At 35.6% G+C, this 25,607-nt stretch overlaps 1 protein-coding gene and 1 long non-coding RNA gene across 2 annotated transcripts in view; one reads left to right on the top strand and one right to left on the bottom strand.

Annotated features, from left to right (window-relative positions):
- Positions 1–296: 296 nt before the first annotated feature.
- snta1 (syntrophin, alpha 1) overlaps positions 297–25,607 on the top strand; it is a 32,309-nt gene continuing 6,998 nt past the window's right edge. The window contains exons 1-2 of the mRNA XM_055027479.1: positions 297–601; positions 8,269–8,454. Coding sequence (XP_054883454.1) covers positions 319–601; positions 8,269–8,454 — 469 coding nt within the window. The 5' untranslated portion in view covers positions 297–318. The remainder of the gene's footprint in view (positions 602–8,268; positions 8,455–25,607) is intronic.
- On the bottom strand, positions 2,079–24,097 carry LOC129358429 (uncharacterized). Its single transcript, XR_008605803.1, has 6 exons — positions 23,997–24,097; positions 18,419–18,484; positions 17,537–17,618; positions 12,337–12,498; positions 4,596–4,710; positions 2,079–2,187 (listed from the first exon to the last, which is right to left on the bottom strand). It is a non-coding gene; the product is annotated as an uncharacterized LOC129358429 (long non-coding RNA).

Genomic DNA, 25,607 nt, shown 5'->3' with positions numbered 1-25,607 from the left:
CAACACCGTGGCGCGCAAATGGCACACATTTAACTAAAACAGTAAAAAGAAAAGGGAGGAGGTGGGGGCAGATAGATCAAATAAATTAACGACAGAATGGATTCACATTTAATTGAGGGTAACAAACCAAACAGCTCTTCGAACTTTGTTAACTCTTTTTTGCAATTGTGAGATAACTCCTTACTAATAGAGAAGGAGGTGAAATCAGCGTTTCTTTGCGATAGTGTGTGCGTGTCTGCATGCCCCCTACCCCAGCCCTCCACCCCCTCTTTACAGGACTGCCAGCCCGTCTAGAGTTATTCCAGGAATGCGTTGAACATGGCTGCCGCGATGAAGGCGCAGAAAACGGGACTGCTGGAACTTCGATTGACCGTGGACCGCTGGATCCGTGTGCTGGCCACGCTTACCGAGGACACTCTCACCGTAAACCCCGGTGAGGGAGCCGAGGAGCCCGCGAAGCCCAACCCGAATCCCGCAGGTGCTGTCAACGGAGACCCTCCGAACCTCAGTTCATCCCCGGTCCCGGAAACCATCACCAACGTGAAGCGCACCGTGCGTGTGACCAAACAAGATGTGGGAGGACTTGGAATTAGTATCAAAGGTAGGATCATTTTAAGAGAAGACTTGGTAATAGGCGGTGAATTACTGTCAGTAAGTTTGACTTGGAGTTTGAGAGCATTCAGTAACGACGAAGAACAGAGCTTCAAACTCTGCTTAACTCCTAAAGACAAACACAAGTCACGTTTTTTAGGAGTTTTCAAGCACAGCTACTCCTTTGCATTACAAGTTAAGCTATATTTGCAAGTATTCGTGCGCGAAGAAATATGACAACAGCGATTTTTCTTTAAGCCATAACTCACCTAGACAGAGGAACCATTTCAATATCCCAGAGTAACATGGTAGCAGTTCCTGCAACGTCTGGCTGGATCAGGGATCTGCAATCTATACAGAATACATGTTTGCCCTAATTTTACAAAGACTTAGTCTTTGAGGTAAAACAAATGCAGGGATGTGCAGGTTAGATCAGCTGCTGATATTAGCTCTTCTGATATTAGCTATGAAATCAAAACACACCTCTCAGCATCATTCTTTTCTTATAAGCCTACTTCTTTCCATGTCCATATTTTTTCAGAATGCATTTTCAGAATGAGTTGATTGAACTCTTTTTTTTTTTTTAACTCAAAAGCCTAGTTTTTCCAAGTACTTGAGCAGTGTTCCCCCTGCATTTATGTCTGCAATTTGTAAAACGCTGAAGGTAGTCTAATCTAAATTTGATTTATGCATATTGAAGTATTTAATATTTGAACTACAAAAACAGGCAGCTACAAGCCCTCTTAAATGTTCAAGGATTATTGCTATTCCTGGGCCGCTGTGGTTCTCGCAGATCCCTGCAAAGTATACACTAATAAGTAAACAAAAGAGAAATCAATTATTTGACTTCATACTGAACCTTTAATTGCAAAAGACTCACAAGTTATTTCACATTTCCTGCTTTCAGACTCACTCATGACACTTAGGAGAATTATATTTTTTAATATGTTTAAGAAAATTTAAATATTTTTTTGTCGCTTTTACAAAAAATAGGTCTTCTGAATGTTTTATACTCGCAGAGAGGATGAACATTTTTAAATGAGTGTGTGCTGATGAGATACCCTTTTGCAAACCTGATCCCAGTGATATCTGTGGTGTTCTTAGGGGTCCTCTGCTTAGGAGCCTTAAACAGCTCCTAAGCTTACTTGTGCCTTGGGCCAGTCTTGGGTAACATGTCATAACAAGATAAATAAATAAATAAAAGTCAAATTAAACTAAGGGAAAGGCTGGGAAGCTCTTTACACTTTGCATTTGTAAAGGTGTGTGGTTAACACTGTCTTTATGACAAGTAAGCACACAGAATTCACAATTCAGTCATAATTACAAACTCATTTTCAGATAAATTAATTTGTGATAGAGAAGCACTAGTCCTGAAGTAGTTTCAATGGGAAACAGAAAGTTGGTGCACTAATTTGTTGGCAAATTAGTGCATCAATTACAAGTTAAGAAGAAACTATAAGTTTCTTCTTAAAAAAAACACTTACATACGTTCAACTTTAGAGAATATGTTTATTTATTGGGTGAAGTAGCTTCTTTGAGAGCTTTGTTCAAAAAGAGACAAAGTCAAACATAGAATCTCTGGTCCAAGCGAATCTTCTGTCAAAAGAAAAAAATAAGGGAGAACAGAAAGTTGGTAGCTGCATTCCAGATTTTGGCCCTTCCCACAAAATGGATGCTGGAGATATGATTTTTTATTTTTTTTTAACCAGTGCAAAAACCTATGAAAACACACCTTTATTTTTGCCATTGATGTTTTAAAAGTCTTCTCTTATTTAGCTGTAAATGCTAAAAATGGAACTAATTTCCAAGTCAACAGATGCAAAAAAGACTTTCTCATTTTTTGTAAATAGAACATAGTGATTTCCCTTTTCTTCCCATTTGCACCACTTTACTGTGTAGAAAATTGTTAAAGCAGTCACATATAAAAGTGTCACCTTTTTAAGTTCTGGTTAACAACATGATATAAACAGCTATCTTCACAATAAATGGACAGCCATTCTTTGCCTTTTGCAGATTATTGTTTATTTTAAATGTACAAAAAGATAGAAGCAGCTGCACAGACTACTGATGCACATCACAGTGTTGCAATGTTGCATCTTTAACTTTTCTGAGGTAAGAGTGATCTCTCTATAGGAAAGCTAGCATTCTCTTGTAGTGCTGTGCTGCCAATAAAAACCTTTTAATCATCCTTTTTCTTCGATCTGCATTATCTTTGAGACAAGATGAGAAGAAGAGAAGAAGTGAAGGAGTGAACTTTGGAAGACTACATAAATGATAAAATAACAGACTAATATAAATCAATTAATAGCATGATAAATTAAAATGTGCTCAACAATTTCCATTTATTTTGGATATTTAAGAAGTCTTCCTGTTCCAGTGTGAAATATTCATTCGTTTTTAAGGTTTGTTGATCTTTGTTAATCTGTTCTTGCATTATTATGCCATTAACATTGTTACTTGAAAATGGTCTCTATGCAACATTGTTATCATTTATCACAACTTATGTTCAGCAATAAATTGCCCCATTTTATGGTCTGTCACTTATTATGGTCGACCTAATTTGAATTGTTTTTCCTAGAAGTTAGCATCTTATAATTGTAACACTCTCTAAAACAATAAGAATAAAAAAGGGACAGAAGTTTAATATATGTGTTTTGTTGCGAGTTTATTGCAACTTTGTGCTATTTAGCACAAAACTGTTATTTTCCACTAAATAATAGTTTAGTATATTCAGTTTCTTTGCCTGTGATTTGTTTGTGCCAAGAAACTTTAAGTAGTGGTGTGTGCAGTAGTCTAACAATGCAGTAAATGTGTGATAAGAAATGTTTTACTTTTATCTTGACTGTACGCAGTATGTGTTTGAACTTGCATTGGAGTAAGCTACTACTTCTTCCTCTTGCAAACTTTATTCTCATGGGTAATCATTTGACTGCTGAGTGTCGGCTGATGCACAGGGTCCGCTTGATGGATTGTTGTAAACTTGTGCTATTGTCATGCTGCAGAAATGGTTCATCGTTGTGAAAATGCTCGTTTAGTCCCCTCTACTTTTGTCAGCAACAACAAAACAAATCTGGGCCCTAGTGACATAAATGCAATGTCCGTCTTTTCAGAAATGGGTGGTTATGAAAATGAGACAGCATGTTATTAAGATGAAGTCAGAGCTGGCAGGCTGTTGGCTTGACATTGTTGTGATGCTGGCTGCGCCAACGCAAAGAAGAAAAAGTGCAGCAAAGTTGCGCAAAGAGCCTGCTGCAGATTAGATGGGGTACGGAATAAGCCAAAGAAATGAAATGAGAAAGAACGAAAGGAAGAAAAACGTTGGGAAAGGTGTCAGACTGAAGCAGGGAAATGCAAATGAAAGAGGGAAGAAGTTGTTGTGGGTTAGCTGACACCACATTGTGAACAGCTGAGTGGAGCAGTCCACAGCAGTCAGTTGTCATTGGCCTAAGATGAAAGCTATGTGGCTGGGAGTGGAGTACTCCACTGGTGTTAATTTTAGGGAGCCCACCCCAGTTTGCAGAAGAGAACTGAGGCAACCTTTACTCGCATGTCTAAATTTAAGAGGGGAGGCTGGGAAGCTAGACTTCTGGTCTCTGGATCAGGGCACTTTTCTTAGTGAGAAAAAATTTTTCTGCTGACCTTTTAAGGGATTTTTTCTGTTGTTGTAAGCTTCGCATGTTCAGGACAAGGGGTTTCCCAACAAAATAAGATGCAACAGAACTTAAAAACTAAGCCAAACTCGTAAACATCACACAAAAAAACTATCCTAGTCATCGTTTTAGTGACCTTGAAGGAAACAATGGCTGCTTCATAATATTTGGAAGCATTGTCTTAAACCCATTGTTTGATGTTTGCTTTGCTTTTCATTAGTCTGTAAGAAACTTGTCCAATAAAGTTGAAAGTGCTGACTATGCAACGGTTGTGACAGGAGTTCTCTCCCAACATGCACAAAATTACCTAATTAGGCCCATGTCAGTACTGTGCATGTCATACAGTTCAATTACCTGTCATGAGTAGCTCCAGTAGCTCCACCTTATCTTCACAACTGCTACCCACCTGTCAGCTGACTGACAGGTCGCCAGCCTGAAGGCGCTGAAGTACAGTATTTGATATGAAAAGCTATAGAAAGGAAAGCAATAACATACAACGTTGATAAATGTGGTGCTCATAATAATGGTTATTTTCACTGAAATATGTCAAAGCTATTTATTCACCAGTCATCTCAGTAAATTATATTTAAGACTAAAGAAAAAACATCAAAGTACATGACAAGAGGACACAAATGATAAAGCAAGGAAAAGGTTAAAGTGTAAACAGTGCCATTAAAACAAACATATTTTTACAGATTTATTTAGCACACTTGTATGTTTCAGACAAACAAAATTTACGAATAGAAAAAAATTATCACAACTGACCTTAAACAAAAAAGTAATTGACCATCTTTTTAAATCAAAACTATAACTGATTAACAACATTTTGTTAACAACATTTTGTTAATCAGTTATAGATGAGTAAAATGTCAGTAGCCACCTACACCTTAAATATGGGGATGGACATATTACTCATAATAGCTTGATTTAATTTGAGGACTAATGTCAAATAAAGTAATGGATTTCCATACGCTTGAAGGAGTGCACTGCCATTTTTAAAGTTTTAGGACTACAGCAAAGAACAGGAAGAGCCTTTGCCTAAAATGCTGAAAATATAATGTAAAATTGCTGAAGCTTTCCAGGATGGGTGCGCCTAACACATTTTCTCCAAAAGCACACTGACAACTTAAGAAGGATAATTATTGCTGCCATTATTTGCTGCCAAAGGGTGGCACCACATGTCATTACATTTAGAGGCAATTACTTACTTTTGATATCTGCATTCTGCAGTTTCTTGATATTACAGTTGTTTTGAAAATCTAAACCTTTTGACCAAAACATAGTAAAATTTGTGAGAATACTTTACAAGACTTTACCTCATGCTGCCTTTCGCATTTATTTACCTCAGCTACAGTCTTATTTGAACCTGCATTCATTTTACAGCTGTTGTAAAATTATTTTGCCACAAATGGCACTCCCTTGTCACTCTGATACTTCTTGCATTGTTATCTTCTTGCTGACTCAAAGGAGCAAGACTCCGTTTTCCTACTTGTCCAGAGGAAAGGAGAAGTGCAGCTGGCAAAGTGCTGTGATTAGCACTCTAGTGACATAAGATGACCCAAAGTAATGTCAGCTTTAATAAATGTCAGAGTTCACCTGCTGTTTCTGAGTCAGTTTTCCCCTTAGTCTTTTTGTACCCCCTTTTTGCACTTATACTTAGATGTCATTTTATCTGGGTTTACTTACATTTTGAACCAGAAAAAAACCCCAAATCAAAACTATGCCTACTAATTTTAATAGTTAAATATATTAAAAAGATAGATACATAATAAAAAGTTCAAAATCCATGCATAGTTAATTTAAACGTATTTTGTTTTCTTCAAATTTTGCAGCACACCCTTTCCAGTTGAGTGTTGTTCTTATTTAACCAGTTGCCTAATGGAAATATGAGAAATTATCAAATTATGTCTAGGTGACAGTGGTGGAAAAAGGGTCATAGGTAATTTCAAGTTGATTTCAGTTTTCAAGTGGTATGATGATAGTCACTTTCAAGCCATGAAATATCTTTTAAGCAGTATAAAAAAACAGTTTTTTTTTATTTATCTTTATTTTTAGTTGATTTAGGACTGTGTAACTCTCCCCTCTCATTTGGCACTAGCCCAAAATGTTCCCACACTGCAGCTGTGAAGTGCTTCTTTTAAACATGGACCATCTGGTCCAACAGTATTGTTTCATACTTTTGCTTTATGGGTGAGGCAGTCAAAGGGAAGAACTGTTCTGGGGGGAATGTGAATGCATAATAGCAAGTCTTCTTTGTTTGCCCCAGTTTCCTACCACAGTTCTATGACATGCTCAAATCGTAATCTAGCTGTAGATATGAGTGTTGGTCTTTTTTAGTTGTCCCTGGGTTTTTGTTTGTGCCTCCCTGTTTTTGTGGCAAAGCTTAATCCAGGACAAAACAAAATACAAGAAATTTTGTTGATGTGCGTGAAAGTTTTTATGTATTGAAGTATTTAATTTTAACGTGAATTTTCTCTTTTGATTTTAATTCTGATTCATTGTGGTTTTGAGCTTGTGTGAAGGAGCTGTGCCTTCCTCAACTGTTAACTGCCCACTCATTTACATTAGCTTCAGCTTCATTCCTCTGAGTACTGTGGTTGAACAAAGCAATAACAACAACAACAAAGGGTCAGGTACTAGGATGAAAAAAGAAACATTAAGAAAACATAAAGTGATTTGGCAGGAGGCTTATTAAGATTACAGTTTGATGAATATTTTCCCTTTGCAATTTTGCTTTGTTTTAGCTTGTTTTCACAAGTTTAAGATGGTCAATTACGTTATGATTATCAGTCAAAGATAACCTCACTAAATATAAAAAGCAGTTTTGAAATCATTAGGTTACTTTTAAAGAAAGAAAAGTGATTCAAACCAACTTTGCCCGAGGTGGTAAAAGTAAATGCCCCCTAGCCTTGATAACTGGTTGTGCCGTTGGTGGCAGTAACTGCTGTAGAGCATGTGTTATAACATCTTTCCATGTCTTTTACATGGAGAAATCTTGGCTATACTCTTGCAGGTTTGGTTTTATTCAGGAACACTAAAGCTGTTTGAATGACCAGTTTAAGGTTGGATTAAGATCCAGACTTTGACTACATCAAACCATTATTTTGGCTACCGTGAGCCATTCAGAGGCAGATTTGGTAGTTAGTGTTCTTTGGACTTTTGTTTTGTTGAAAAACCCAAGTGTTCATGTGTGAGCATGACTCAATGGCTGAACATGCTCATTTAGTATCCTTTTGTATCAGAATGAATACAATTCTGATACAAAACATTTTTTCACATTACTGTATTTGAAAGCTTGTCTTTGTTGAAGCAAAATCTATAGAGAGAAGGGATGATTTAAAACTTTTGCACTGCAGTCTGTGGAATAAATTGAAAGGAATAACCCTGAAGACACAACCTCTTCAAGATGTATTAAAAAATTTATGGAATCTAATCCCCTTTTTAGATTTTTTTTACTTGCTGGAAGGCTGTAGTGCCATCTCACGTTAATAGTGACATTTCTCGTGAAGAGTGGCAGCCTACAGCAACAAGTAGATACACTGACGTACTACCTGACCTTCGCTTAACGACAAAGAGCGAAAAAGAGGGAGAGAGCGCAATAGGAAGCTGCTGAAATTAGTACATTGGGAGTAATTGCTACTAAATGTCTGTCTTTGTGTGCTTTTAACTGCAGTTCACGTACATACCCTTAATTTAGAGGCTTAAATATGAGGAGTACAGCAGTCAGAGTAATAGCAGTTGTGGGACGGGGCTTAATTTAGAATTTCAGCTTCTTACTTGCCACTCATGATCCTTGTTTTGTGAGTTAACAACTAAGCCCTCTGAGATTTTGTCACCTTCACTGTTAATTGCTAAGGACATTTTAAAATATGTATATTTAGATTGTGTAATATGAAAGAGTTTAATAATTGATTTTGTTCAAATTTTTATGAGTTGTACTGTGCCAAGGTTAATGGGTTGTTACTGAAAGTATTCCTGAATTATTTTCAAAATGAAGTAAGAATATGTTCTCTCTTTTCTCACACAGGTGGAAAGGAAAACAAAATGCCCATTCTCATTTCAAAAATTTTTAAAGGCCTTGCAGCTGACCAGACAGAGGCACTTTACGTTGGGGATGCCATATTGTCTGTCAATGGTTTTGACTTACGGGAGGCCACGCACGACGAGGCTGTGCAAGCGCTAAAAAAAACTGGAAAAGAAGTCATCCTTGAAGGTAACATATTTTTCATTTGCAGACAGAAAAACGTAAAAAAAAAAAAAAGTCTTTGACTCTGCTTCCTTTTGCTTTTCCACTTCATTTGCTTTGAAGTATACTGAGAAGAGACAAAAGAGTGCGCTGAAGCAACTGCAACACATTTTTGAGTAGCCTTGTCCTTCAGAAAATTGAATTTTCAGAGACAATTCTTTTTGTAATTTTCAGAAAAATACCCATATTATTCTTTCCAGAAATGTCTTCACTTTATTGAAAGGCCAAAGCACACTTGTATGGTCTTAAACCCCTCTAATCTCAAAAAGGTTTTAGGGTCAGAATAACTAACTGATGAAACGCATTGACTACATGATAAGAACACTAGAAGTCTACTTTTTCTTGGCCTAACTTATATAGTCTGTAGCTTCAGCCTGCAGGGTCAAGTCATCTAGATTTATACTAAATGAAGGCCACAAGAGATTTTCCACTGCATGTAAAATGTCCCAACCCTTATCCGGAGCATTATTACTCATTCCAAATGCATTTTCCAGCTCCACCTCTTTACCTTCTAAAGATTCTGCAACAAAAGTCCAGAAATATATTAGAAGCAATCAGAATCTGAATTCTGACTGTACTTAAATGATTAGCTAAGATTTATTGCAGTCCAAGCAGTTGAAGGTGCATATTTCATACAGTGATGTATAATCGCAATAAATGTGCGATTTATACACTGTAGTGATGTCAATCTAGTTCAATTCAGTATCTAAGAATGGAGAGCTATCAGTTTACCATGTCACAGTGTTTTCAGTAGGTGGACTTTTAATGTGGGCCAGCATTAGTGTGCAGACAAGACACAGTTCTGGCAGCAGAAATCAGTGGAAATTCTCCTACGTTACATGTTCACAGTCAGGCAGAAAAGTGTTGATATCAGACGTCTCAGCTGGCACTGCGCTCTGATCCATAGTGTCAGGAATCATTTCATGGGTTTCCCTTCCCCCCAGAAGACCTGATAGTGGAGCGAATAGAGAAAAGAAGCTTGGAGGCTAACTGAGGCAGTGTTGTGTAGGAGTGTTTGAACCCAGATTCATTTTTTCTTCTTTTTTGATGTTTTGACATGTCTGTCTGACCTGGAGATGACAGGTTTATCTGATGCCTATCGGTAAACTGAGATTTGGGTGGATTTTTTTTTTTTTTGGCATAGTGTAAGAATTACAGAAATAACATTCTTTGCTTTATACCTTGCCGGCCTATAACATTTCCAAGTGCAACTTTAAAGATTTGGTTACCATTTTATCTCTACTAGACAATCACAAAAATATGTATAAATACCGATGAGAAAAAGTTCAGATTCAGTGTTCTACTTTGCTTTTTGGCATTTTATCAAGATTTTCTGAATCTAACTCATTCTTGGCACTGCTGCAGTGTTAAAGGTCAGATCTGTTTTATGTGTCCAGCAACAAACAACTACTACTGCTACCCTCAAGGCAATTGTCAGTGTTCTGTGAAATTCTGAACACAGACGGCCTTGACTGAGTTGAAGGTGAAACTTCTTCAGTCACTTTAAAACATCTGGGAGGTGTGAATAGTAGCACTTAAACATATTTGATAAGTGCTTTCAGGAAGATAAATTAGGCTGGCTTGCCATGGTTTGCCAGGAGACAAATAATGCAATAAACATATATTAATTAAACTTTTACAGCAATTCATGCAGTGGAAAGAAGTTGAGCTCTCTGTCTCTCTCATATTATGTGAATTGTGATCTTTTCCTAATAGCTGTTTGATTCTGTCACTGTGTTACATTCATAGGGTCTATGCTGTCTTTTTGCATTACTTTGAAATATTGCAGGGAGATATTTTGTGAGGTTTCAGGTTTCCCAACTCCACATATGTGACACAGCTGGAAGTAGTTTAACCATTGTGCACTATTGAGTTTTTCTAAATCATGTGATTTCAATGTGCCTCGTGGTTGCTTAGCAGCCAGAAGAGCAGGGAAAGGGCAGTACTGACCAGCTCTCAGGTGTAATGCAAATGTTGTGAACTTTTTTACCATTTACATTTTGTTTTTGGTTCGAAAGGAAAACAGTCAGCATCCCTTTTGACCTTAATGTCACACCTTCTATCAAAATAGAGATGGAATAATCAATATGTGTGTAAGAGAGGGGACATGAAGGGTCAGATAAATATAACAGACCAAATGAAACCATAAAACCTCCATTTCCGCCCAGCAATATTTACTGCCCTACTCTGTGCATGTGTGTGTGCACGTGTGTGTATATGGTTATATGTGACTGTGAGGACACATGTTCTGTGTCTATGCTGTTTTTGTGCTTTCGCTTCTAGTTAAACCGTTTGTCTATATTAAACTTTTTCTTCAGTTGAATAAAAATGTGAAAAACTATATAAAGAATAGCTTCACATCTCACAGTTTTTCATCTAACATATTGAGAAGCTCATGTAATCAGTTTGCAAGCCAAGACAAAACTTGCTTGTCTTCTGCATACACTTAAATCCACAGTAACAGAGCAATAAAACTGTGCATGTGCACATGTGTGCATAAAATGCATAGAAGGGAGCTCTGGGATCCGTGTTGCACAGTATTCACCTCCTTGTATATTTTACCCTTTTTTCTGCTTTTACAAATCAGTGATAATTTGTAAACCACTTTTTAAAATCACTTATTTAAAGTGATTTAAAAATCTAGCAAATTTGTGCTAGGATCTTCACAACTACTGAAATAGACAGAACCTAATTGCAGTAAGTATGTCTTAAGTAATTGCAGTATAAAGACATTGGTGTCTGTAAGTAATCAGTATTGCTAGCTGCTGTTACAACATGAAGACAAAAGAAACCTCCAAGCAAATCAGAGAAAATGTTATTGAAAAGTATATGTTTTCAGTATCTCTCAGGCACTGAACATTCCCAGGAGGGAAATATACAATTAAAAAAAAGAGGACTGGAAGACCGTAGTAAGTGCAAATATTAGGGTCCAAGTTGAGTTCTTCTATGAACTCTTTAATGTTTGTGTTTGATTTGATTTGTGTTTGTGTTGTCCATTTGTCCCATCAGTCCACCTTCTATATTTGTAGCACATTAATAATTTTGCATTCTCTTGCCAAATTAATGGACAAAATGAAGGGCACCTACTTAGTAAAGTGACCTTAGTTATTATAACAAATCTAAAAGGACAGCCAGGAATAAAATGGGACAACTCATGCCAAATTTTATTTTCCCCTCTAAATCACAGGCCTTTTCCATGCTTGTTGTGCTGCTAAGTCAGAGATCAAGGCGAGAAAGCATCAGAACTGAGTCAGCACAAACAATGAGTTTTTGTAAGTTTGATCATAGCACCTTGAAAAAATATTCATAATACTGGAAATTTTATCATGTTAAAATGAACTTAATTGCACACTTTGTGTACTGCAATACAAAGTAGAGAATAATTGATAATTCAATGCATTGTGTTAAATTTTTATACATAAATGTATTTAGTGATGATCAGTATTATTTTTCCACCCTTTTAGCCAATTTTACTATTTAAAGGTGACATCGGGGACAATTGATGTGTCTCACAAATCACTCCCTCCCCAAATATGGTAATTATTAGTGGTTTAACAGTGTTTAACAGTAAAGATGTTTTTTGTTTACTGCTCTTTACAAGTCAATGGTGAAAATTTATAATAAACAAAAATCATATCCAGAATATTAGAGAAGTACATGTGAAATAAAGCAAAAAAAACAACAAAAAAAAAAACAACAGAAAACAGAACTTAGCTCAAATAAAGATGGCAAAATACAACACCAAGTCAAAACTATCAAGACACGAAGCAAGAGGCAAGCTGCTCAAACAAAAGTAATAATTGCATTTTCTGTGTGCTGCTAAGTCAGAGATCAAGCATTTAAGAATACCTCTTCTGGGATTGGTCAACACACCAGCTGAGGATCCAGCTTCTTCTGCTGGAGGCTTCAAACAGGAAGTGATAATCAGGAGGAGGTCCACCTCCAGTTCCCACAGCGGAGCCAGCAGGCAGAATGCTGCAACTGCATGCAACATTCTGCCAATACAGGCAACTAATCAGAAAGGGGGGAAAAAGAACCAATTGACACAAAATGTTCATTTTTGTCTTATTTGACCAGAACACCTTCTTTCACATTTCTATTTGTGTACTATAAACATGACCTTTTGCTGAATTTTTATGGATTTTTTCTTGCTAGTCTTCCATAGACATGAGATTTATCAAGGTCCAAGTGTGTAGACTAGAGATATTCCAACATGTTCTCCCAAAATTGCCTTTTTGGCTGCTTCTCTGATTAGTTTTTCTGCTTGTCTGGTCTGAATGTTTAGGTTAATAATCAAATCTCCAATACTCCATCCACTTTCATAAGACAACTTGAACAGTTCTCCTCTAGATATTTAAAGTTTGGGTTATTGTTACCTCCTTAAGCTTCTCAACAACTTGACTCCTGAACTTTATACTGGTCTTCATGTGTGTTTTCTAATTGCAACATTTGTGGTGTTTGCTAATGTTGCAAGTCTCTCACAGAAACTTGCAACATATAATGCAAGAAATTAAAAAAAAAAAGTTCACTCCCACAGATAAAATATTAAATGAACTTGAAAGAGAGACAAATTTTGCATCATTTGCAAGTTTGTACAAGAGAAGTCAAAGCATTTATCAGAAATCACACATTAACTTCGATTTTATTGCTGGTTTTAGAATCATATTGGCACATGGTGCAGATATAAACCTAAATTCAATGCTCTTTACCAAAGAATTTACACAAATCTTTGGAGAAACATAATTTACCGTGTGTATGTACAACTATGAGGTTTGCACAAGATAGAGCAGTTGGTAAACTGTGAGAAAGACAAGACCTTTGTGGACTTTTCTGGTACATGCTGTCATGTTCATTAAATTCCTTGTGTTCAGGCTCAGGGTACATACACACACAAGGATTAGCTAGATTTAGCTAAGGAAACTCTTTGGCCACAAAGTTCCTCTTGCTTAGCATATTTGGGGAGGGAGTGATTTGTGAGACACATCAATTGTCCCCGATGTCACCTTTAAATAGTAAAATTGGCTAAAAGGGGTTTGTTCCAGAATTGACTGTAACTTTTTGTAACACACTGACTAAAAGTAAGATACAAATTTCAAGCCTGAAGTCAGCTGGGCCTTAAAGCTAGTTTCTTATCTCAAGGATACTCAGTCTTTAACATGCAGCCAACATATTAAAGATTATTTTTTTCAGTTGACAATTTTTAGCCATACAGATTCAACTGTAGCAATTATTCCAGTAACCAAATGATAGATTTGTATTGAGGTCAACCTGTATCACGTCACCTGATGTTCTATTTAAATTAACCTCTCATGATCAATTTGGATACTGTGAATCATTAAATTGCATCTCTTAACATGGAGTCTCTCCTGACATAAAATATGCAAATTTATATTTAATATCATATAAAATATAATTGTCAATCATCCCTAGATTAGTAACATTGTGTTGAAACCAACCAAATATGAGCACTTTTTACAAGTTAGAGCACCATTCAGGAGCCTTAAGGACAACACACGTTTTGTCAGATACACTTTAAGAAATGTACAACCCGTTAGTTTTCTGTCAAAAGAAACAAACAAAAAAACACTATCTGTCTGGATGGCATCCAACTTACCAAGATCAGGCACTGAGCAATCGTTTTTAACCTCTTCCATTGAGAAGAGTTCACTCTTCTATAAAACCTCTCTGAGGCTGGAATCTACTATCATGTCCTGGCTTGGTGCATTTCAGCTTGACTTGACCAATGTGTGTTAGAGGCACCAGTTGATGTGAGTTAATTGAAAATATGCTCTGTGGTGCCCATGATGTCCGCTCCCCATCTGTAGTGAGATTGCATTTAAATGGTTTCACTTGTGTTGGTCTGAATAAATGCACAATGGTATTGATTCGTGATCTTTTATCTTATAAAAGTGAAGGCCTTCTCTATCAAGGGAGGGATTGTTTATCCTGGCAGAGTAAAATAGAAAAGAGTATGATGATTCCATTATACCTACTTTAAAATTAACTATAAAAATAAGCATTTAAAAATACAGAAATTTAAATAAGAAACCTTTATTTCTGTTAAGAGAAGATCAATTAAATATAGTGCTGGCAGAGTTTGGATTAGGACCAGAACTCCTATTTGTTGTCTACAAATCAGGCTCTTCAAGGACATGTGTGAATATAGCCCTTAAAAAGAAGATACATACGTTAGAGTCTTTTTAAAGAGATATATTCTCACTCTATCTACCTGTACTGATTCAAATATGGTTAAATTAGGGATTTATGGAATATAATGAATTCAGCGAGCCGAGTTTGAAGCTACAGACAGGGACACATACAGTATACTGGTAGCTAAGTCTGCAGTATTAATTTTTGTCAAAAGTTCATTTTATATAAATTCAGATTTTTTACAACCGTTGTCACTTTGTGAAAAGATGATGATGCTTGGTTTTCTAGATTGATAATGAATAAGGACTATTAAAAGTATGGCATGCATGAAAACTTACTGTATCAATACTTTGTAGATCCAAATTTTTCTGCACTCATGGCAGAAAGTCTTTCGGTGCAAGTTTGCCTGCTGTGCACATTAAATTTATTTCCCTTTTTTTCTTCAAATGGCTGAAAATGGCTCAAGGTCACATTAATGGAAAGCATCTGTGGAGCTTTACCTTTAACTCTTGCCACAGATTTCAACTTGATTTAGATCTGGACCTTGCATGAGCCAAGGATATATTTTGATCCACACCCTTTTTTGTAGTTCTGCCTGTTATTGAGTTTTGTCTGGTTGAACCTGCGCCTCAAGCTTTCTAAATTTGGTAACAGGTTATTTTCCAGGATGCCATATTCTTTGCATTTACAAATGCAAAGAATATGCAGAAAATGTTTTAACAACTTAATTACTGACCTCTGCAGGAGGTGTGCAGGTGTTGAATGTTTACCTGTTGGGTGACCTTTAAAGGCTTTTGGTAATACTGGATATTTAACATTATCAGAATAAATGCAGCTGAATACAAACACCTGCCATACTGTTCTTTTTTAACATTTAAATGTATTGTTTTGCTCCCTATTCATAATATTGTACTTGCCTAAATTGGTCTCTTACACAAACATCAAATGAAATAGACTGAAGTTTGTGGTTGTAAAGTGAATACATTAGAAAAAGTTCAAGAGTTATGAAAATTTTAACAAGAATCATTACCGTTAAGATTGGACCTTAGAAAGTCATAAAGGACTAGTTGGTAAACAAATGCAGTAAAACTGAGTATTGTATGTTTTTTAAATTATTTCCTTTGTGAATAAGGAAGAAAAATGGTAATGTATGAATCCAATCAGTGCTGAAAACAAGACCTTCTACATAATTTCTTTGTGTAAACTCTGCCTTTTGCATTAAAATGACAGTATGACTGCTTTCCTGTGGAAAAGAAAAACCAGATTCATGCATGTATTTTATATGATAATTAGTCTTTCTGGCTCTTCCTTTTGTGACAATATAATTATTACCTTTAAAACTTTCCTCAAGCCTCTCTTCAACATCTCCTCAGAACCTCTAATGGTTGGATAATTTTCTCTTTTCTCCTTCTTCAACTGTTTGACTGACATACATAACAGGAGAGAGATTAAAGTTTTTTTGTGTGTGTGTGTGATTCAAGTTGTATTGTAGTCTTTTTTTGTAGAAGTGCCTGTAAATCAGTCCAGTGAACCAACTGACTTGAATTGATTTTGAACAATCTAAAGTTCACTATACTTGTCATGATTATATTTAAACAACTGAATGAGCTTTCATTGTTTCAATGAATTCATTTTTATGAATTCATTCCATGTGGGCATGGAAAGACCAACAAAACCCACAAAGGATGGAACTGCAAATGATCAGTTTTGTAAAGCATTAGGAAAACTTGTGTTATATAAAACTTGTGATGGTTATTTGATGCTGCACATTTTCACTATAATATGTTTGGCATCAGAATATATTGTTGTCTTCTAATGTATATGGATCTCTTTAATTTTGTATAGGTAAACCTGTTTCAAGCATAGTGACAGTGTTTATTACTCTTTTTTGTATGATTTTGTATGTTTTTTATTTATCATATAGGTTGATGTGACAAGAGCAATAACTATTGGAATCCCTGCTGTGACATTTGCAACCTTATGCACACAAAGCTTTGTTTCTTTATTTTTGCAGAACAATAAATTCAGTGTGCTCACATGTGGAGCGATTAACCCATAAAATACCACAGCTTATTAAGTCACAATTTTCTCCTCAGGCTATTCTACAGTGTCCGGCTGTTAGTTATCTTAATGAGGCCCCAACTGAACCCCTATGCTCCAATCCTGGGCCTCTGATAAACTGGTGGCCAACGCTTACTTCCACTCTGACTCACATTCAACTCAACTGTCTCTGTTTTCTGCAGCAGCATGTGCATATACACTGGAGATAGAAGGCAGCTTTCCTTTGCTGTAACTTTTTCAAACTTTACTTTTTAACTGGTTAACTGTTCTCCCTTTCTTCTATATAATTTAAATTTGATATGGAAATTATGTTCCTAATTTGCAATCTGCATTACTTCTTTTGGGTCCCACTGAAAAATACTTACAAATGTACAAAAGGAGAATTTTTTTTCTTCATTTTTGGAACCAAATGGAAAGAGAATGCTGCAAAGTCAAGTGAAACTGTCTGAAGCTGTTTTTTTTCCACTCTGTTCTTGTCCTCTGCCAGATCCTGTCCAAGTTTCCTTCATTTTCACTTTGTTGAATTAGGATAATTAACTCTCCTGACACACTATGCAAAGTAATCAAATCTCTGCTTTGGCACTATATGAATTAGCCTAAAAGTCTGATTCACTGGTCTCTGCCCTCTTTCTCTCTCTCACACCACACCTCCACAATGCCCCCCAACTCCTCCCCTCCCAAAGGTTGGTATTTATCCCTGATTCTAATTAGTTTGACTGCAGGATTGCTGTATGATGTTCTTATCTAAATCATACAGAAAAGAGAAAATCTCCTACTGTATGACTGGCAGAAATACACCAAAAGAGATATATATTCATAAGAAAAACAAAGGGTATACCTTCAGCTGGCGTATGCCCAAGCGCCCAAACTTCAGCGATAAGCAGCATTAACATATCCTGAAAGTGTGGATTCCAAGCTTTCTAATGATGCCAAACAAATAGAAAAACAAAGATGAAGAAGATATGATTATTTGAATGCTAACATTCTGCAAACAAGATTTGTGAAAAAACCATCCTCAAAGTTTGTCCCCTTGCCTGATGAGCTCTCTGGGGATGTTAACAAAGGCTGTTCATTGATGTTGTTATTAAATGTGAGCAGGTATGATTGAGAATTTGGCAGATAAAATAAATTATTTGCCTGGTTTGTCTTGTTTAAGAAATATATATATTTTTTAGAAGTTTCAGCATTTGTTCCATTTTCCAATAACGGTATGAGCTTCTGTGTTGTGAACCTTTATCATGGACTCTAAACTTTAGTGGAATTAAACCATGACTAAATAAATATACGACCCGACTCAATAAGCACAAGACAATTATAAATACCATAATCTAAACTTTGTTTTCCAGGTTAAAGAAAATTAATTAATTAATTAATTATTTATAATTATATAAATAGTCTGGTGTTGCAGTCACCAGATGCTCACCCACCTGGTCAATGTCATAGCATATTATTAGAGCCACAGCAGTGCAGGGATTTGTGTGCCTGTGCTACATGTGTCCTAATTGTGTTTTAAAAACAATACAATGAAAGTTTATCCCATCTTCCTGAAACAGATCAGATTTAATCTAAAACCAAGCTGAATTCAAATAAAAAATGTACTGTTTTAAAATATCTGAAAATGTCATTCAAAGCATGGGTTGGTTTCTTTATAACTAGCATTTTTCAAAAACAAAAACAGCAATTACTATTTTCTGAGAAGTTAGTCAGTATTCATCCTTACTCTCCATTTATGCTCTGGTGACTTGTTCCTGGTTTTGCAGTGCCACATCACAAATATTCAGCAAACCTGGTAAAAAAGTTGATTTAACACAACATAGATGTTTCAACACAGTGCAAATAAGCACCAGTAATAGTTTCATTTCTTGCATTGCTAATGAAGGTGAATCTATTTGCATTTACTGTCTGTTTGCATTTGTTCTGCTGATTAAAATGGTCATATATCACTACAGGCTAATGTTTTTAAGTAATGAAGATGGCTTTTTGTTGCTCCTTATTCCATAATGTCTTTGTTTTAATGGTGATGTGTGGTGCTTGAACTCTAAAAGTAGCTACAACAAAAGAAGATTAATATTGAAGGTGTCATTAATTAAATATTCATGTTGCATCAGACTTTCTCAGCAAACAAACATTCATATTGACACACATAAATGTTTTTTGTTATTGGCTTTCAATCTGTCCAATAGAAAGCAAAAACGATCAAAATACATGTTTATAATTGCTAGGCTTATAGAGCTAATAGATAGATGCTGTTTTTCTACTGACATCAGTTGACAAGTATTCTCTTTTTTTGTACAGTTATTTATGTTCTTGTTTTGGCCCCAGACATCTTGCCTTAGAGATGTGACATTGGCTCATTCTGTTCCTGACATACATTACAGAGCCAACAACATGCTTCTGAGACAGTTGGCTGGACTTTGAAATTCCATCCACTCCCACAGTAACCAGTGGTGGGAGCAGGAGCGGCTGGTGGTCATCTTTATTGCACTGACTGTTGTACGAGAAACCAGCACCTCTTTTTGACCATCGAAATAAGAAATGTGTAAAAAAATAAATAAAAATAGTCCAACAAGTTGATGTTGTTAGGGTTAGAGAGCAGAAGGTTTAAAGACTGCAGAAAGTATGCAGCCAATGAAGAACAGCACATCCTTGAGATTGAACAAGATTTGTTTTGGTTTGCAAAATGTTGCATAGAATAGTACTGAATATGCACGTGTTTTAGGAATTTTAGCTCAAGGTTTTCTGTGGTTTTAGTTTGTTTGGTACTTGGTGTTGCAGATTGGGGACAAGTTAAAAAAAATCACCATGGATTTTGATATTTATTTTTGAATGTTCAACAGACTAAAGATTTTTAAAATGAACCAAGCTACAAAAAAAATCTGGTATTTTAGTGAATTGTTTTTAAACTTACATTGCTAAAACAAATCTTTATTGTGTTTTTGATGTTAACTGTAATAGTGTAAATTACAGTTAAGATTATTAACATACCTTGAATAGGAAGGCAAGAAACTTCTTGACTCTCACACAGTACAAAAGTAGTTTCGTTGGCTGCCAGATAAGCTAAGTAATAACAGTTCCATCTCAGCTAATTTTAGCTCTGTATTTAATGTGTCACCATTGGTATTCACTGCAACATTTCTGGCTGAGTTTGGCAGGGTGTTCTGCATGCCTGCTTTTTCCATCTTAGTTTTCATATTCTGAATATATGGAGACTGGAAAGATATATTTCCAGTCTTAATTTTTTGGGTGAATTACACTGCCTTAATTTTGGAATTATTCCATTTCATTATTTCTTTTTAATTATTCAACAAATTTCTTTTTAGTTCAATACCAAACACTTGATAGCAATACATGTCACCTTAAGTCTTTTACAAATACTGGATGTGTTCACTTGTTTCTTCTGCTGTGTTTTTTTTACCATCAACTTAGAAAACTGTGACACACACCATTTAGTGTCCACTGACTCAGTTTAAGCTCAAATTTGCAATGGTCTCTCGAGAGTCAAGCTTACCTGATGGAAATTTGGTAATCTGCACCTGTGTACCATTATCTGTCAAGACACACTGCAAATATTCACTGCTCTGAATGCTTGAGTCTACTGTCACTTAAAGCTTGTTGCAGCTCTCATTGTAAAATGTTGTAGCTACAGAGAACATTTACTGAATCCTCAGTTTCTATCCTAAACTATTCAAATAACACACTTCAAATGTGTTATTTGAAGTTTTTTTTAAAGATTTGTGCAATTTTGCAATGCAGTGAACTCTCAGTATTTGTGGAAATTAGGGACCACAGCCTTCCACGAATAGCTAAAGCCTCCAAATACCTGAGGCCCATTCAGGCCTAATTTACTTGTTTAAACACCAAATGTATCTTAATGCATTAATACAAAAACTGGACAGTTTACAAACTTGAAAACTGTTCCCTCCTACGAGGCTGAATTGAAAACACTGTTTGTGTTATAAATTGGGATTCACCTGAGTCAAAAGTTATTTCAATTTGGTTGACAAAGTTGTTTAAGCAGCTCGTATCAAAACAAGTGGATAAAGATGCAAACTTTGGGTAAAGGTTTTTGTAGCAAAGGTGTTTATAGACTACTTGAATTATGTTAATTTCTCTGGTTTGCAGCAACTCAAAATATACTAAAATATTTTTCTACATGTGTTTGCAGCAATGACTAAGATATTTGCAGACCTTTCATCTCACTGTTGGTAATTAAAACGCTAGCAATGTACTTCTGAAAATTGACCCTGAAAGTTTGGTATAGTTTGATGATCTCTTCACATAGAATACATTTTTTTTCTTCTTTTTTTTGTTTATTTTATTTTAGGTCCAAAGCTAAGCTGTTATTTTAGGCTACAGGCTGGACTCTGGCTTGGTCTGCCCAAATTCTTGAGAGTGTTTTCCTAAACCACTTTTCATGGCATCTGGTCTGTGCTCTTTTTAGAATGCATAGGTTTCTGGAAACTTTTATTGTGTTAGTTTTCTCTTCTGTTTTTTATTCTTCTTCATTGTTTGTATTTCTCTGTGGTAAATGCATTTTGCTAACTTTTTAAACATAACAAAAAGTTGCTGTACCTAGTTGTAATTCTTACAACTAAGTGTGCATGTGAGACTTGTGAAATACTTTTCAATCTTATGCTTTACTGTAAAAAGCATCATGAAGCATGTTTTTTTGTTTTTGGTTTGGTGAAGATTTGTCAAAGAAACTAATCTGCCTGTTGTTTATTGAGGAGCTAATTATGTTCAAAACAAAAACACATTAGCAGCTTTTTGTTAAAATCTTCTTTAAGATTTTAAAACAAATCTTATATTAAATTTGGAGACTGTGATGATGGAAAATCTAGTTTTTCCACTCCATGTTGTATATTGCTGCAGTTGTTATTGGCCAGAGGCAGGCCACAGTCAGAAGCCCTATCAATATACAAATAGGACAAATAACATTGCATGCTCAGACTTATTCCAAAGGTCAGTATAGTAGAGAGTTACTATGTTTTTGGACTGTGAGTGCACAGAGTTTACAGATACATGCATATGAGGAAGATGCAAATTCCACATAGAAAAATCCAGTTTCAAATTTAAGACCTTTTTTGGTGAGATCACAGGAGATGAATACAAATACAGAGCACGCTTTTTCAATTTTTATTTGTAAAAAACCATTTAGTTGTGATTGTTTGTCCTATGTTAACCTCCTATAAATAGACAAAATGTCCAAGGTGTACCTCTCCCTGCTCATTGGCCAAAGAAGTTCCATTTCCATTTAATCAGATCTGAGGATGCAGGATCGATGTCACCAATGGAAGTACACTGTCACAAACTGATAGTTGGTGATGATTATGATAATGTTTTGTGATATATTCAACTTCAGGCAAAGATTTAAGCAATCCAATTTCTTTTTTAATTCTTATTTTCATATTTTTGCCTAGTTCAAGGAGATTGAGTACATATATATTGAATGATGTCAGTGCAGAAACAAGAAGCAGTTGCCTCTCTCATGGTACAAACATAAGTGTGCTGGCACAAGAACTAATGGACAGAAGCTCATTTCCATGAAATATTACATATGCAAGTTGACAGCTACTTCAAAAAGTGTTGATATTAGTTGCTGACTGCTTGATACATGCTCCCAGTCTGCACATGCCTAATTAGTAGGAATTTGTCTAGAGATGCCTTTTTCTGTTTAAAATGTTTATTTTGCTCATTTTTATTGAGTCATGTAAATAATTAAGAAGGATTTGATATAATGAAAATAATAATTAAAACAAATATTATTTAACTGAAAAGTGATGACAAGGAAAATACTCATATAGAGATGCACATTATTTTTTTCGAATATGCTGAATATTAAAGTATAATTTGCAAACTTTTACTATTTTATTCTTGGAGAAACCTATTTATTTAACAAAACACTAAAAGGAGGAGTTTCAAAATGTAAAAATCACAATTTTGTATGAATTTTATGGTGCAAGAACGATTTTCGGTGGACCACTGATAAAAAAAAATCCTTTAAAATCAGCGAAACACGAAATTATTCCACAACCAAAGGAGGAAAAGAAATACCTGCAATCTTTTTCAATTATTATTTGTGCATTTTAGTGACAGTAATGCTTTTTTCTTCTTCCCTTTGTATAACATAATTCTCAGTTGTGAGTGGGTAGACAGAAACTAAGATCAGCGACGGAATGAGCATCTAGAACATTATTATTAAGGAAGAATAGATTTCCAAAAGAAGAGTTACAGACTCAATTATACTGAGCATTGTCTGAGGAGGAGTTACTGTCAGCGGCAGTTTTTTTTCTCCTTAATCTATTCCTCATATCATCAGATATGAGTTGCAGTCTCTGAATTCCTATGATCATTTTTAAAAAGATTTTTGGATAAGTTCTTACTTGTCAGTTTAAGATTAGAAAACTTTTAGTCATTTTTGGCATGTTATGGTAGTTAAGTTGATATATCACTTCATTCAGAATGAGTTGATGTGATTGGACTTGAATATTAATATATATTTACAAACTTTATTTTAAGGTAATTGCTAAAATATATTATTACTTCATGCGAACTGTTACAAATGAAATAATTTAGAATTATCATTTCATTCATTCAGTCGTAGAGCAGATCTAAAAATACATTTGCTGTGCAACTGAAATATAAGCAACTGCATCACAATGAAACAAAAGTAATCAGTTTATCAGTAAACCTTAAAGCAAAAACAAGCCATGCCTATTCTTATTGAATTGCACCGATCAACTCTTCCCACAGTTTTTCCATCTCATTGTAATTCACAGTCATTTATTTGTGCAGTACATTGTTTGAGCAGCCAGTGGGAAGAATACCTTCAATGAGTTACATGAAAGCAAGTCTAAAACCGAGAATGAAGACAATTATCCTCCCAAACTGCTGAGGTAGGCTAGCTGACATACAAAAGTAGGTGAAACGAAAGCTGTTTGGATTATGCAAAGAGCCATTTTTCCCCTGCATTGTTGATTTAAGGATGTGATCCCAAGAGGTTTCAGCAACCTCATCATGTTTTTGTTTGATTATTTTGTAAGGATTTCCTGATGTTTTTGTCCCCACCAAAGATCCAGGTCGTTAATGTTGAATACCTACTTATTCCAAAAGTAACATGGTAACACTTGCAATTTGTTACTCCATAAATCTGCCAACACCACACATCACAGCTAAATTTAGGGTGATATCAAGCATAACCAGATAACAACGTCTTAGTCAAAGAGATGGGCCTTTTTAAAAATTGATTACAAAATTGAGTTTGAGATAAAGAACAAACAAAAAAAGATACAGTATACTTCTGTCTGCTCTTGTCCAGCCCTGTTACTCCTCTGCTTGCCCTCTGGCTGCTTGCCTCTTGTACTGTGCATGAAGAGCACTTCACACTTCCCCAGTGAAACCAGAGCCTTACCTTCAGCCTCCTGACTTGCCATGTCCTTTGGGCTATTTTTACTCAAGCAGAGGCTACAATTGCTGAACCCATACCACAGCCTGCTGAGCCAGAGTTGCACTGTGGTGGTGTGTAGGTGTATCTGTATGGGTGTGTGGCTGAATTAATTGTAACAAAATGTGTCTATAGAATTGCTCCTAAACTGAATTTGCTTGTACTTAATTATAAAAAAATATATAAATTACAAGGATTCAGTTTATATTTTTGATGATCATGAGATATAGTCTCATGAGAAACATAAAATACCTACGAATTAAAATTTTAAAGGTTCTTGAAGCATTTTTAAAATTACCGTATGTTATCATCCAAAAACTGACCCATGAGTGTTGTCATATATTATGTAAGTATGGCAATTAACTTACTCACATTGACTAAACAACATGCCTCCAGCAATTGATCTCTCAATTGACTGACTTATAGTGAAATGAAAATCTTTAATCAGCTAAAAGGTCACATGGGAAGGGGATTCATCATTATTTGCCTCTGATCAGGTGGTCACAAAACCATAACAACTTTTAGGTACAAGGCATGATTGAAATATGTGGTCTCGTGAAATCTATTTGCATCATCAGAATGTCAAGATGACCTGAAAGGGGATTTAAGTTGAGGACCAAGACCATCCTGCGCTGCCCCTCTAATCGCTTGGCAAGCGATTACAGCTGGCTCACTCATGTATCACACTTTGTACTGGGGTTCTTTATCCCACCTTCCTTATTTATCCATATTCATCTTACTTCCTCACTAAACCGTCTCTGTTTTACAGCTCTGTTTTATTTCAACGATCTCATTTATTGATTTTTACAAATCTTTTCATCCAATTCATTCTACACATCTTTCTTTTACGGCATCTTTTCTGCTGCTTGTACCCAAACCACAAGTGACAATTAAATTTGTTTTAACAACACTCAGTTCTTTCAATTGTTTTCTCTTGTTCCCTATAATATCCATTGTGTGCATTATTTTGTAATTTGTACTTTTCTGTCTTCCACAGCACCATCTCGAGGGGTTCACCATGTCATTTGCTGACTGTGTCTAACTTGTATTCAGCAGACCTTTCTTGTCCTCTCTTCTCTTTGATTGAAACAGTGGACTCACATTGTTGTGGTGTGGTCCGTGCTCATGAAATCAGATTAAGTCAATGAACGGCTGTGTCTGTTCTCAAAGGATAATTGATTGTTCAGCTGTGGAACACAAGCAAGAAGATAAAATCACATAAACTCAAACCAGCAGTGGGGTGTTAAAAAGTGTTCTACTATGGCGGTACCTACAGTGTGAAGTATATAGTCTTGTGAGAAAATATTTTCCCTGCATACAGTTTTCTTATTTTTTGTCATAAATGTGCATGCTATATCTTTAAACAGATTTTAATATTGACAATAATAATAAACTTTATTGTCCACATATGTGGAAATTTGCTTTTGGCTTCAGATGGTGGTTGGAAATGATCACAATATGTGAT

This window comes from Poeciliopsis prolifica, unplaced genomic scaffold, assembly GCF_027474105.1.
Source record: "Poeciliopsis prolifica strain line A6 unplaced genomic scaffold, Auburn_PproV2 SCAFFOLD003, whole genome shotgun sequence".
Lineage (NCBI taxonomy): Eukaryota > Metazoa > Chordata > Actinopteri > Cyprinodontiformes > Poeciliidae > Poeciliopsis > Poeciliopsis prolifica.
Note: the sequence above shows the minus strand (reverse complement) of the source record. Positions and strands in the feature narration are given on the sequence as shown.